Source organism: Rattus norvegicus, chromosome 4, assembly GCF_021556685.1.
Source record: "Rattus norvegicus strain SHRSP/BbbUtx chromosome 4, alternate assembly SHRSP_T2T, whole genome shotgun sequence".
NCBI classification, from domain to species: domain Eukaryota; kingdom Metazoa; phylum Chordata; class Mammalia; order Rodentia; family Muridae; genus Rattus; species Rattus norvegicus.
In genome coordinates, this window is record NC_141537.1 from 6,753,068 (window position 1) to 6,767,204 (window position 14,137).

The following is a 14,137-nucleotide window of genomic DNA, read 5'->3' on the forward strand; positions in this document are numbered from 1 at the left end:
GGAACCTGTGGGCTCTTCCCTTTCCCAGCTTGGAGACCAGTGTTGCCTCTGCCTGGAAGTAGTTCCCCTCTCTTATCTGTCAGCATCCTGGTTTTGACTGATTCCTCATGGTATCCTAATGCTCCTCAGAGACTTTCTTTACTTGTAACTGCTAGGTTCTCCCTCATTAGGGTTACATTGTGATTAATTTGTTGATGTGCTTTTGACATAAGTACTTGGGACACTACGGACAGAATTCTTGTGCAGGACAATGAGGCATGAAAGCGGAGTACTCATGTCTACCTGAGTTTATGGGAAGGCCCAGGAGTATGCTATATATTCCCATGTCTTTAGTAGTTGGTTTAAAGGAGGTAAAAAGCTGATGCCATCATTAAATACGGACAAGTAAAATAACTTGTGTGTCAAGTATATAGTTCTTAAGAAAGCAACAAAATCTCTGGGAATTTGGACGACTACGACGACAATGACACCACCACAAATCAAAAACAACAGCAAGAAAGAACAAAGCACAGATAGTGAATGAGCCTTTGTTTCCCCAACCTCCTCAGGGAGAAGAGATGATTGGTACCGTCACCGTTGATATACGTCCACTGAGCATGCAGGGGGTGGCAGAACACACTTTAAGGAAAAGTTCTCAGCCACAGGGCAAACTGATTTAAAGTGCAGGTATGCCCTCAGGAAGGCTTTTTAGACCCAGCTCTGACAGAAAGACATCTTCCTTTGGAGTTTTTCCATCCACTTGTATCTCCTAAGAATTTGGAATTTAGTATTAAATCAGTGTTATTAGAAAACTAGGTCAAGAAACTAGCATAAAAGTTACTGAGAAATATCAAATATTATCTCATCATTATCTAATGCATAGTACTGACTGAACATATATGGTGGCTTACATAATGTATATTTAATGTAGATTTTGGAAAGTTTATTTGATATAATCTAAAATTCATATTATACAATGCATTTAACTTGGCCCTGCTTGTGCTATCCTTTAAATTAAATTAATTAATTTTATTTATTTAATTTATTTAAATCCTTTAAATTAATTTAATTAATTTAAATTAATTGTGGTCGAAGACTCAGGGCATGACAATAAACAATACATTATCAGTCCAAACAGAGAATTTTTTCTGCCTTTTTTTATATCTGTTGTTAGCTTCTTTCTTGGTAATTTGATAGTTGATTTAACTCTTAAAGTGCGGACATCCTTTCAAAGCAGGTGTGTATTCTATTTCAGTTACTTTTTCCATGAGTCTTTATAAAGATCTAATATTTATATCTATTTTAGCTAATTTTGTAGAATGATTTAAAAGACCAAGTTACAATTTTATCATATTGCTATCCAGTTTTCCTATAAAAATTTGTACATCACTCCTAACTTTTATTTCTTAATGTTCAATTCTTATTCATGATAAGATGTATTTTGAGGCTTTTGGACCATAAGCTTAGAGCATCAGGAATCATCACTAACTCATTTTATTTTCCTTTTTCTCCTATGATTTCCTGGTGTTTCTCCACAAGTCAGCTCCCCCTACTCTTGGTCTCGCCAAGCACAATGAGATAGATGCAGTTCAGGCTACTGACTGCTCACAGAGATACTGGGCTCGGGGCTGAGGAAGGGCAAAGGCACTGCTTCTATGCTCTTGCTTTCTCCCTTCTAGTGTGCATGTGTGTCTTACCATCCCAAAGCTGCACCTCTGGGTCCTTTCTATTTCTTGCTTGGAGTGCTATTGGTCTTTATCTGGAACATGGCAGTCATATAATTCTATGCTAACTTTTGTCTTCTGTCCTTGTTTCTGACTCAGAAAAGATTCATGTCCTCTATCTGAATCTGTTCAGATTTCTTCTCTAAAGATGGATATAGGGTTTTCTCCATTGCTTTACCTTTTTTTTAAACTGCTTTGGCATCTCATGACCTTACTATTCTCTTTAAGAAAAGTGACTTTTAATCTATTCCTAGCTGCTGAGACTCCAGAGTGACACTATAGGACAAATTCTTCCTAGCTGCTGAGACTCCAGAGTGACACTATAGGACACTATAGGACAAATTCTTCTGAGTGCACCTGGGCTTCAGAGCCTTCACGTTCACTTTCCCTGTGTTGTTTGGCTTGCTGGGACACCCTCACGAGGCAAATGGTTTTAGATAATTCTCTTGTGCACATTGACAAATGCCTGTTTTCATTAATATTTTATTTTTTTAAGACAGTATTCTCAAACATACAATTCTGCTTCAGCCTTTCAGATGCTAGGATAACAGCTCTCTGGTACCACATGTGTCAACATCTTAATTTAAACGTTTCATAGAAAGCCAGTTAAATTGGGTTTCATGTTATTCACTGTATTTGTGTTACTGTACATTAGTATGAGAATATATTATTGGTCTTCCTCTCTGTGGTAGTCTGAATGACTCCCATAGGATCATATATTTGAATCCTTAGACATTAGAGAGTGGCATTACTTGAGAAAGATTGGGAGTTGTGTCCTTGTTGGAGGAAGTGTGTCATTAGAGTGGGCTTTGAGGTTTCAGATGCTCACGCCAGGCCCAGTGTCACTCTCTCTGCTGCCTGCTGATCAGTTATCTGCTGCTCTCAGCCACCTCTCCAGCACCATGTCTGCTTGTATGCTCCCATATCTGCTACCATGATTACCATGGAATAAACCTCTGAACTGTAAGCAAGTCTCAATTAATGTTTGCCTTTATAAGAGTTCCTGTGGTGTGGTGTCTTTTGATAGCAATAGAACATTGACTAAGACACCCACTTTAATCATTTATTTTGTATACACAAATTTTATGGTGCCAGAAAAAAAAAAGATTGCTTAAGACTTAGAAATGGAAGACCAAACAAGGACATTGGTAAGGAAAGTTAACTGAGAATAGTGCATATGGTTTATGTGATGGAAAAAAAATTGATGCCTGCTCTGTATGATGCATGACCCCTGAACATTTCATTTTACTGTCCTCTGGGATTTATTTCTCCAGCCTCTATCTGTTACCACACTGTAGATTTCTGACTAATATCTGTGTGGATCTGTTTTAAATTTCTCTTTGACCTTGTTTTAGTGGAAAGTAAACTCATATGAATGACTATGTGGCTGAAGGTGATGAGGAAATTTACAATTAAATTTAATTGTAAATTTACAATTAAAGTTAAATGTCACAACAACCTAGAGCCTTTGGAGTCCAGGAGAATTGTTGTTGGATCATATAACAGTCTGGTGGATCATTTTTAGATCTTTGAGGAAAATTCATACTAGTGTTCAGAGTGGCTAGCTTAACTAAATCCTCATCAATATTCTAAGTGTTCCCCTTTCCTCTCCAATTTGACTGGATAACTCTCCAGTTGGCCACTAGAGGACTCCAGAGGCTGCTAGGTGCCCTTCCTGAGCTGGTTATAAATGTCAGTATCCTAGCCCAGTGTCTCCATGGTCAAACAGTCTGTCGTTGATTAGAACCACAGACGGAAATCCACAAGTGTAGTCTTCTGGGAAGTACTAGGAAAGTAATAGTTAAAAATGTTTCTGCAAAGTACTGGAACGATTGATATTTTTTGTGCTTTATTCCAAGTTTAATATTTTTTTAAAAGAATGTAATTTTGTAAGTCACTCTAAACATAAACCATAAACATTTAGTGCTTTCTCCAATCAACATAGATTTATATAAAAACATATTGTAAACTCATTAAGCCTGAATATATGTTTTCTCTCCTCCCAATAGACAGTTTTGTGCTTGGTTGTTCATGAGATGATATAAAGTATTAAAATGCTATTGTTGTTGTGTTTTAAGGGAATCCGAGCCCGCATTTTGGAAACTCTGGTCATGCTGCTGCTGCTTGCGTTGCTGATTCTTGGGATAGTGTGGGTGGCTTCCGCCCTGATTGACAGTGATGCTGCCAGTATGGAGTCTTTATATGGTACCTGATTATTGTTTTAGCTAGTTCCTATGATGGGCTTCTGAGCTTGGGATACGGTTATATCTGTTTTGTTTTGTTTGAGACAAGATTTCTCAGTATAACAGCTTTTGCTGTCCTGTAACTTGCTTTGTAGACCAGGCTGGCCTCAAACTCAAAGGAGGTTGGCCTGCCTCTGCCTCTGGAGTGCTGAGATTAAAGGTGTATGCCACCATGCCCAGCATGTTTTAAAAACTTTAAAATAATTCTTTGTGTGGTTAATTTTCTGTTAACTTACAGAATTTAGATGTCTTTAGCGATACTTAAACAAAGCAGTGAATATTATTCATTTGTTCAAAATACTAAGCAGTTTTCTATATATTTTTGATTAATTGGTTTTTGTTCTTAAAATTTCATGGAGCATTTTCTCCCTTTGAAACAGATTTCTCAAAAGGGTTATTTATTATTTTCTTACTTTAGATCTTTTTATTCTGTAATTTAGAAATTAGACTCCCTACTACACCTAAATAGGCAATTACAATGTTTATCTCAGACTACTACTTATTAAGATAAAACAGACTATTTTAATGTGCCATACTTTGACTTACTAAAATGCTCTGATATTTTCACAGATCTCTGGGAATTCTACCTGCCCTATTTGTATTCTTGCATTTCACTGATGGGATGCTTGCTGCTTCTCTGTAAGTACTCCTCATGGTGACACTGACAGGAAAGTGAGCTTGGCTTGGACCCTGGAAAAGTGTACTAGTTTCCTAATGAAAGCCCTTAATGATGGAGGCTGGTTTTTGAGTTGGCCCCTTTTTTTACTGTTCTAAATGGATTTTAATAAACAGAACCGTGAAATAATTGGGTGCTTTGTTCACTAAGGAAAGCCTTTTACACTGGGCTGAAGACACACAAGCATACACACATCCACACATGTACCACAGAACTCCTGACACTATCCATGTCCCCTCCCAGCCCCCACCGTGTGCTCATTCTTTACATCCTCTTCTAGTCCAAGCATAACACTGGGTTACTTTAAATGGCAGGAATACAATTCTGTTTGATGAATTTGTGGTTTTTATTTTCAGATCTGCTTGGTTTCACTGAAGGCACCACACTCTGTTTCAGGGACAGTTTAAGTTGTCAAATGTCGTTCAGAGGACTTGGGACTGTGGCTGTCACTTTTACAGTCACTTGGCTCTCAGTCCCCACAGCTGAAGCAGTGTGTGTGCTTTCTCTGGATCTGCTGATTTTAAGCAGAGAGTGTTCCTTCCGTAGGATCTTGGCCATTATAGCCACTGTTTGTTATCACAGTCCCTGTGGTATACCTGCCCTCACGCGGCCTGGGCTTTCCACTGGGGGAGTCGAAGGGCCTCTGACAAAGTACCTGGAGAAGCTCATCTCCTTAGGCTGCTTTGCCTGGCTTTGCATACTGAGGACCTCTTTCTCACCAGTCACCTCATTTCTACAGTGTGTACCCCAGTTGGCCTGTCCCGTATGTTCACAGTGATGGGCCAGTTGCTGGTGAAGCCTGCGGTAAGTATTTTATTTGTATTTGCTAAATACTTATGCTTGTATTTTTGGTTATGTAAAAATATTTAAAAAGCTGAGGACAGTATTTTCCTTGGTTTATTCATATTTTTTTAATGTTTTAAAATTAAGTTTTTAATCGTTGGAAAGAAAGTCTGTTTTTCCTTTTTAAAATACTAAGTACATGCACTTAAGTAAAGTTTGCATAGAAAATCTCAAGACAGATTTTTCAGGCACCTGTAAGTATCTGTGTGTTCACTGCTCTGCATCCAACTGTGATGGTATCTGTTTCAAAGTCAATCACATAGCTGACTGGGATATGGATGCCTCTGATTCTAGGATAGGAGAGGCTTGGGGATTGTGAGTTCATGGCTATTTGGGACACAGCTGTCTACAGCTAAAACAAATAAATCAACCAGATGCCCTAAACACACATAAAACAGAGACAGATGCAAAATTGCTCGTATCTATGGTTTCATTTATAGATCGGTTTCTGAAAATATGTACATTGTGTTTGGATTATATTTTACCTCTTAGAAATGTTATATATTTATTTTAAAATGACTTTTAGTGGGTAGTAATATCTGTTCCTGTCTTTTGGGTCTGTGAACTATTTCTACAGATAATAACTTCTTAGCTATGCCTAGAAGATCTGTCATTTAAGTTACTCCCCTGACTCCTCACTGCCTACAAACTCAGCCTCAGATATCTACATGTTTGGGCTCCCAGCGTTATGTGTTGCCCACTCTTCCTCCTTCACAGACTGTCATAACAGTGTGAAGTTGCCTTGCTGCGTGCACAGCGTCTGCCTGTCCCTTTTGGGCTTGCTCTGTCTGCACTGCTGCTTACCTGCCACAGCTCCAGCAGGCTCTTGGAGGGACGTTCAGACACCATTGTGGTCACCATTGCATGCCTTCTCTACAGTTACTGGTGTTAATGGCTTGTACCTGACCAGAGTTACCTGCTGAGCCATTTTGACCATGTGTCTGTCCTCCCTTTGTGGTGATTTCATTATGGGGACATACTGAGACAATATGGTAGATGCTCTTTCAGTAAACTCATTGTTTTATTTTGAAAGTTACATTCTCTCATTCAGTTCCCTCTAAAAGAGGTTTTGTGATACTAGATTTGTTTAGTTTTCTCTATTTCTCTGTTTTTTTTTTTTTTTCCTTTCTGTCGACAAGTTTTCAATTTCCGTTCATGGTCTAAGGCCTTGTTATTACTCTGCCCTGTGCTCCGGACCTTCTCTGTCAGCTGCACCTCATCTACAGATGGCACTTAGAGGATAGGAAGCCATTATAATCTAAGTGCTGTTGACTTAGTACATCGCTGCCAGCCCCACCTCATTTATAAAGCAACACATTTCTGAGTCACTTGTCCCCCATGTTGCCTTATTAACAACACTTCCACAACTTTACTTGTCTTTACTCTTTTCTTTTACCTAACATCCAGTAACAGTGGTTAGTTACTGAGTAATTATTCACCTGCCCCATACTGGTTCTAAGTGCTGTATGTGACATTCAGTTTCATTTCATCTTTTTTTTTTTTTTTTTTTTTTTTTTATTAACTTGAGTATTTCTTATATACATTTCGAATGTTATTCCCTTTCCCGGTTTCCGGGCAAACATCCCCCTCCCCCTCCCCTTCCTTATGGGTGTTCCCCTCCCAACCCTCCCCCCATTGCCACCCTCCCCCCATAGACTAGTTCACTGGGGGTTCAGTCTTAGCAGGACCCAGGGCTTCCCCTTCCACTGGTGCTCTTACTAGGATATTCATTGCTACATATGGGGTCAGAGTCCAGGGTCAGTCCATGTATAGTCTTTAGGTAGTGGCTTAGTCCCTGGAAGCTCTGGTTGCTTGGCATTGTTGTACTTTTGGGGTCTCGAGCCCCTTCAAGCTCTTCCAGTTCTTTCTCTGATTTCTTCAACAGGGGACCTATTCTCAGTTCAGTGGTTTGCTGCTGGCATTCGCCTCTGTATTTGCTGTATTCTGGCTGTGTCTCTCAGGAGCGATCTACATCCGGCTCCTGTCGGTCTGCACTTCTTTGCTTCATCCATCTTGTCTAATTGGGTGGCTGTATATGTATGGGCCACATGTGGGGCAGGCTCTGAATGGGTGTTCCTTCAGTCTCTGTTTTAATCTTTGCCTCTCCCTTCCCTGCCAAGGGTATTCTTTTTCCTCATTTAAAGAAGGAGTGAAGCATTCACATTTTGATCATCCGTCTTGAGTTTCGTTTGTTCTAGGGATCTAGGGTAATTCAAGCATTTGGGCTAATAGCCACTTATCAATGAGTGCATACCATGTATGTCTTTCTGTGATTGGGTTAGCTCACTCAGGATGATGTTTTCCAGTTCCAACCATTTGCCTACGAATTTCATAAACTCGTTGTTTTTGATAGCTGAGTAATATTCCATTGTGTAGATGTACCACATTTTCTGTATCCATTCCTCTGTTGAAGGGCATCTGGGTTCTTTCCATTTTCTGGCTACTATAAATAAGGCTGCGAAGAACATAGTGGAGCACGTGTCTTTTTTATATGTTGAGGCATCTTTTGGGTATATGCCCAAGAGAGGTATAGCTGGATCCTCAGGCAGTTCAGTGTCCAATTTTCTGAGGAACCTCCAGACTGATTTCCAGAATGGTTTTACCAGTCTGCAATCCCACCAACAATGGAGGAGTGTTCCTCTTTCTCCACATCCTCGCCAGCATCTGCTGTCACCTGAGTTTTTGATCTTAGCCATTCTCACTGGTGTGAGGTGAAATCTCAGGGTTGTTTTGATTTGCATTTCCCTTATGACTAAAGATGTTGAACATTTCTTTAGGTGTTTCTCAGCCATTCGGCATTCCTCAGCTGTGAATTCTTTGTTTAGCTCTGAACCCCATTTTTTAATAGAGTTATTTGTTTCCCTGCGGTCTAACTTCTTGAGTTCTTTGTATATTTTGGATATAAGGCCTCTATCTGTTGTAGGATTGGTAAAGATCTTTTCCCAATCTGTTGGTTGCCGTTTTGTCCTAACCACAGTGTCCTTTGCCTTACAGAAGCTTTGCAGTTTTATGAGATCCCATTTGTCGATTCTTGATCTTAGAGCATAAGCCATTGGTGTTTTGTTCAGGAAATTTTTTCCAGTGCCCATGTGTTCCAGATGCTTCCCTAGTTTTTCTTCTATTAGTTTGAGTGTGTCTGGTTTGATGTGGAGGTCCTTGATCCACTTGGACTTAAGCTTTGTACAGGGTGATAAGCATGGATCGATCTGCATTCTTCTACATGTTGCCCTCCAGTTGAACCAGCACCATTTGCTGAAAATGCTATCTTTTTTCCATTGGATGGTTTTGGCTCCTTTGTCAAAAATCAAGTGACCATAGGTGTGTGGGTTCATTTCTGGGTCTTCAATTCTATTCCATTGGTCTATCTGTCTGTCTCTGTACCAATACCATGCAGTTTTTATCACTATTGCTCTGTAATACTGCTTGAGTTCAGGGATAGTGATTCCCCCTGAAGTCCTTTTATTGTTGAGGATAGCTTTAGCTATCCTGGGTTTTTTGTTATTCCAGATGAATTTGCAAATTGTTCTGTCTAACTCTTTGAAGAATTGGATTGGTATTTTGATGGGGATTGCATTGAATCTGTAGATTGCTTTTGGTAAAATGGCCATTTTTACTATATTAATCCTGCCAATCCATGAGCATGGGAGATCTTTCCATCTTCTGAGGTCTTCTTCAATTTCTTTCCTCAGTGTCTTGAAGTTCTTATTGTACAGATCTTTTACTTGCTTGGTTAAAGTCACACCAAGGTACTTTATATTATTTGGGTCTATTATGAAGGGTGTCGTTTCCCTAATTTCTTTCTCGGCTTGTTTCTCTTTTGTATAGAGGAAGGCAACTGATTAATTTGAGTTAATTTTATACCCAGCCACTTTGCTGAAGTTGTTTATCAGCTTTAGTAGTTCTCTGGTGGAACTTTTGGGATCACTTAAATATACTATCATGTCATCTGCAAATAGTGATATTTTGACCTCTTCTTTTCCGATCTGTATCCCCTTGATCTCCTTTTGTTGTCTGATTGCTCTGGCTAGAACTTCAAGAACTATATTGAATAAGTAGGGAGAGAGTGGGCAGCCTTGTCTAGTCCCTGATTTTAGTGGGATTGCTTCAAGTTTCTCTCCATTTAGTTTAATGTTAGCAACTGGTTTGCTGTATATGGCTTTTACTATGTTTGGGTATGGGCCTTGAATTCCTATTCTTTCCAGGACTTTTATCATGAAGGGGTGTTGAATTTTGTCAAATGCTTTCTCAGCATCTAATGAAATGATCATGTGGTTCTGTTCTTTCAGTTTGTTTATATAATGGATCACGTTGATGGTTTTCCGTATATTAAACCATCCCTGCATGCCTGGGATGAAGCCTACTTGATCATGGTGGATGATTGTTTTGATGTGCTCTTGAATTCGGTTTGCCAGAATTTTATTGAGTATTTTTGCGTCGATATTCATAAGGGAAATTGGTCTGAAGTTCTCTTTCTTTGTTGTGTCTTTGTGTGGTTTAGGTATAAGAGTAACTGTGGCTTCGTAGAAGGAATTCGGTAGTGCTCCATCTGTTTCAATTTTGTGGAATAGTTTGGATAATATTGGTATGAGGTCTTCTATGAAGGTTTGATAGAATTCTGCACTAAACCCGTCTGGACCTGGGCTCTTTTTGGTTGGGAGACCTTTAATGACTGCTTCTATTTCCTTAGGAGTTATGGGGTTGTTTAACTGGTTTATCTGTTCCTGATTTAACTTCGATACCTGGTATCTGTCTAGGAAATTGTCCATTTCCTGAAGATTTTCAAATTTTGTTGAATATAGGTTTTTATAGTAAGATCTGATGATTTTTTGAATTTCCTCTGAATCTGTAGTTATGTCTCCCTTTTCATTTCTGATTTTGTTAATTTGGACACACTCTCTGTGTCCTCTCGTTAGTCTGGCTAAGGGTTTATCTATCTTGTTGATTTTCTCAAAGAACCAACTTTTGGTTCTGTTGATTCTTTCTGTGGTCCTTTTTGTTTCTACTTGGTTGATTTCAGCTCTGAGTTTGATTATTTCCTGCCTTCTACTCCTCCTGGGTGTATTTGCTTCTTTTTGTTCTAGAGCTTTTAGGTGTGCTGTCAAGCTGCTGACATATGCTCTTTCCTCTTTCTTTCTGCAGGCACTCAGCGCTATGAGTTTTCCTCTTAGCACAGCTTTCATTGTGTCCCATAAGTTTGGGTATGTTGTATCTTCATTTTCATTAAATTCTAAAAAGTTTTTAATTTCTTTCTTTATTTCTTCCTTGACCAGGTTATCATTGAGTAGAGCATTGTTCAATTTCCACGTATATGTGAGCATTCTTCCCTTACTGTTATTGAAGACCAGTTTTAGGCCGTGGTGGTCCGATAGCACGCATGGGATTATTTCTATCTTTCTGTACCTGTTGAGGCCCGTTTTTTGACCAATTATATGGTCAGTTTTGGAGAAAGTACCATGAGGAGCTGAGAAGAAGGTATATCCTTTTGCTTTAGGATAGAATGTTCTATAAATATCCGTTAAGTCCATTTGGCTCATGACTTCTCTTAGTCTGTCGACATCACTGTTTAATTTCTGTTTCCATGATCTGTCCATTGATGAGAGTGGGGTGTTGAAATCTCCCACTATTATTGTGTGAGGTGCAATGTGTGTTTTGAGCTTTAGTAAGGTTTCTTTTACGTATGTAGGTGCCCTTGTATTTGGGGCATAGATATTTAGGATTGAGAGTTCATCTTGGTGGATTTTTCCTTTGATGAATATGAAGTGTCCTTCCTTATCTTTTTTGATGACTTTTAGTTGGAAATTGATTTTATTTGATATTAGAATGGCTACTCCAGCTTGCTTCTTCTGACCATTTGCTTGGAAAGTTGTTTTCCAGCCTTTCACTCTGAGGTAGTGTCTGTCTTTGTCTCTGAGGTGTGTTTCCTGTAGGCAGCAGAATGCAGGGTCCTCGTTGCGTATCCAGTTTGTTAATCTATGTCTTTTTATTGGGGAGTTGAGGCCATTGATATTGAGAGATATTAAGGAATAGTGATTATTGTTTCCCTTTATATTCATATTTGGATGTGAGGTTATGTTTGTGTGCTTTCATTCTCTTTGTTTTGTTGCCAAGACGATTAGTTTCTTGCTTCTTCTAGGGTATAGCTTGCCTCCTTATGTTGGGCTTTACCATTTATTATCCTTTGTAGTGCTGGATTTGTAGAAAGATATTGTATAAATTTGGTTTTGTCATGGAATATCTTGGTTTCTCCATCAATGTTAATTGAGAGTTTTGCTGGATACAGTAACCTGGGCTGGCATTTGTGTTCTCTTAGGGTCTGTATGACATCAGTCCAGGATCTTCTGGCCTTCATAGTTTCTGGCGAGAAGTCTGGTGTGATTCTGATAGGTCTCCCTTTATATGTTACTTGACCTTTTTCCCTTACTGCTTTTAATATTCTTTCTTTATTTTGTGCGTTTGGTGTTTTGACAATTTTGTGACGGGAGGTGTTTCTTTTCTGGTCCAATCTATTTGGAGTTCTGTAGGCTTCTTGTATGCCTATGGGTATCTCGTTTTTTAGGTTAGGGAAGTTTTCTTCTATGATTTTGTTGAAGATATTTACTGGTCCTTTGAGCTGGGAGTCTTCACTCTCTTCTATGCCTATTATCCTTAGGTTTGATCTTCTCATTGAGTCCTGGATTTCCTGTATGTTTTGGACCAGTAGCTTTTTCCGCTTTACATTATCTTTGACAGTTGAGTCAATGATTTCTATGGAATCTTCTGCTCCTGAGATTCTCTCTTCCATCTCTTGTATTCTGTTGGTGAAGCTTGTATCTACAGCTCCTTGTCTCTTCTTTTAGTTTTCTATATCCAGGGTTGTTTCCATGTGTTCTTTCTTGATTGCTTCTATTTCCATTTTTAATTCCTTCAACTGTTTGATTGTGTTTTCCTGGAATTCTTTCAGGGATTTTTGTGTCTCCTCTCTATGGGCTTCTACTTGTTTATTTATGTTTTCCTGGAATTCTTTCAGGGATTTTTGCGATTCTTTCAGGCATTTTTGCGATTCCTCTCTGTAGGCTTCTACTTGTTCTCTAAGGGAGTTCTTCATGTCTTTCTTAAAGTCCTCCAGCATCATGATCAAAAATGATTTTGGAACTAGATCTTGCTTTTCTGGTGTGTTTGGATATTCCATGTTTGTTTTGATGGGAGAATTGGGCTCCGATGGTGCCTTGTAGTCTTGGTTTCTGTTGCTTGGGTTCCTGCGCTTGCCTCTCGCCATCAGATTATCTCTAGTGTTACTTTGTTCTGCTATTTCTGACAGTGGCTAGACTGTCCTATAAGCCTGTGTGTCAGGAGTGCTGTAGACCTGTTTTCCTCTCTTTCAGTCAGTTATGGGGACAGAGTGTTCTGCTTTCCGGCGTGTAGTTTTTCCTCTCTACAGGTCTTCAGCTGTTCCTGTGGGCCTGTGTCTTGAGTTCACCAGGCAGCTTTCTTGCAGCACAAAATTTGGTCTTACCTGTGGTCCCGAGGCTCAAGTTCGCTCGTGGGGTGCTGCCCACGGGCTCTCTGCAGCGGCAGCAACCAGGAAGACCTGTGCCGCCCCTTCCGGGAGCTTCAGTGCCTCATTTCATCTTGTTGACAAGTCACGTGGGTGTTGGGTGATGGTAGTCTGATTTTCTAGGTACGCAATTGGCTCTGGTCCAGGGAGTCTGAGTAGCTGGACACAGAGCCAAGTAAATGTAAGTTTGAATCCGGAACCCAGCATCCAGACCACTATCTTCTAGTCCTTTATGAGTTCCAGACAAGCAATTTCCTTTGCATGAACTTGCCTCCTCTCTACCTCTGTGTTTGCACATGGCTTTCTCTGCCTAAAGTGTCTGCTCTCCTCTTATAGTTTTGGCTATCATCAGATGTGGTATTATAGCCACCAGAAACATAGACTGAATGTTCTTTCTCCTCAGTTAGAAGTACTTTTTCCCTCTGACTTTTGCTGACTTTAAGCCTCAGTTTTGACATTTATTTTAACCTCAAAGTTACTGTGTGGAATTCTTGGTTGCTGTCTCCATGGGTGCCCATGACTGAATTCCTGTTAGTCCACCATAGGAATGAGCCAAGACCCTGAAGGCACTTGGAATTTCTCCATGAAGCTTTTGCTTCTTAGGGTAGGAAGTGCTGGGATACTCAGAGGCACATGGCACACCTCTGAGATCCTGTAGTCACTCAGCTATGGTTAGCATTATCAGTCATTTACTCTCAAAAAGGAAATCCAATTTAATTCAAATAGTGGAAAGTGATAGAAAACAACAAGAGTTCTTGTTCCCACCCCCAAGAGTCACAATTTTGAGTTGCACTCCATTGGTTATCCAGTTGATCTCATCATAGACCACGCCCACTGATGACCTCATGATTTCTAGCATGTGGTGTTTCTCAGCCTTAGTAAGGTCTCTTGAGAGGTTTCCTTCCCCTTCCTCCCCTCATGTGATGGTCATCCTGTGTCATTGTTTATTATCTACTTCTGCTTATTTATTTTGTTTTTATTGTTCTATTACTCCCACTGTGGATCTAGTTGCACCTCTATTTGGTAGAAGCTTCATGTCAGGTGAAGGGATGGTAGAAACTTGTGAAAGGATGAAAGCTGTGGATTGCTTTATGAATGTTTTCAGATGGGGACCACATAATTTTAGAGCAACTTGTCA

General features: G+C 39.7%; 1 protein-coding gene across 8 annotated transcripts in view; it reads left to right on the forward strand.

Moving 5' to 3' along the window:
* The window catches only part of Lmbr1 (limb development membrane protein 1), a 140,162-nt gene that overhangs the window by 67,345 nt on the left and 58,680 nt on the right, over positions 1 to 14,137 (forward strand). For 5 of the 8 annotated variants that reach the window (XR_015685617.1, XR_015685618.1, XR_015685615.1 and 2 more), the window contains 3 exon segments: positions 3,782 to 3,908; positions 4,517 to 4,585; positions 5,362 to 5,426. Coding sequence is in view for 4 of the 8 variants with exons in the window: in XM_087657918.1 (XP_087514044.1) it covers positions 3,782 to 3,908; positions 4,517 to 4,585; positions 5,362 to 5,426 (261 nt within the window). In the remaining 4 variants the exon portion in view is untranslated. 8 annotated transcript variants of the gene reach the window in all.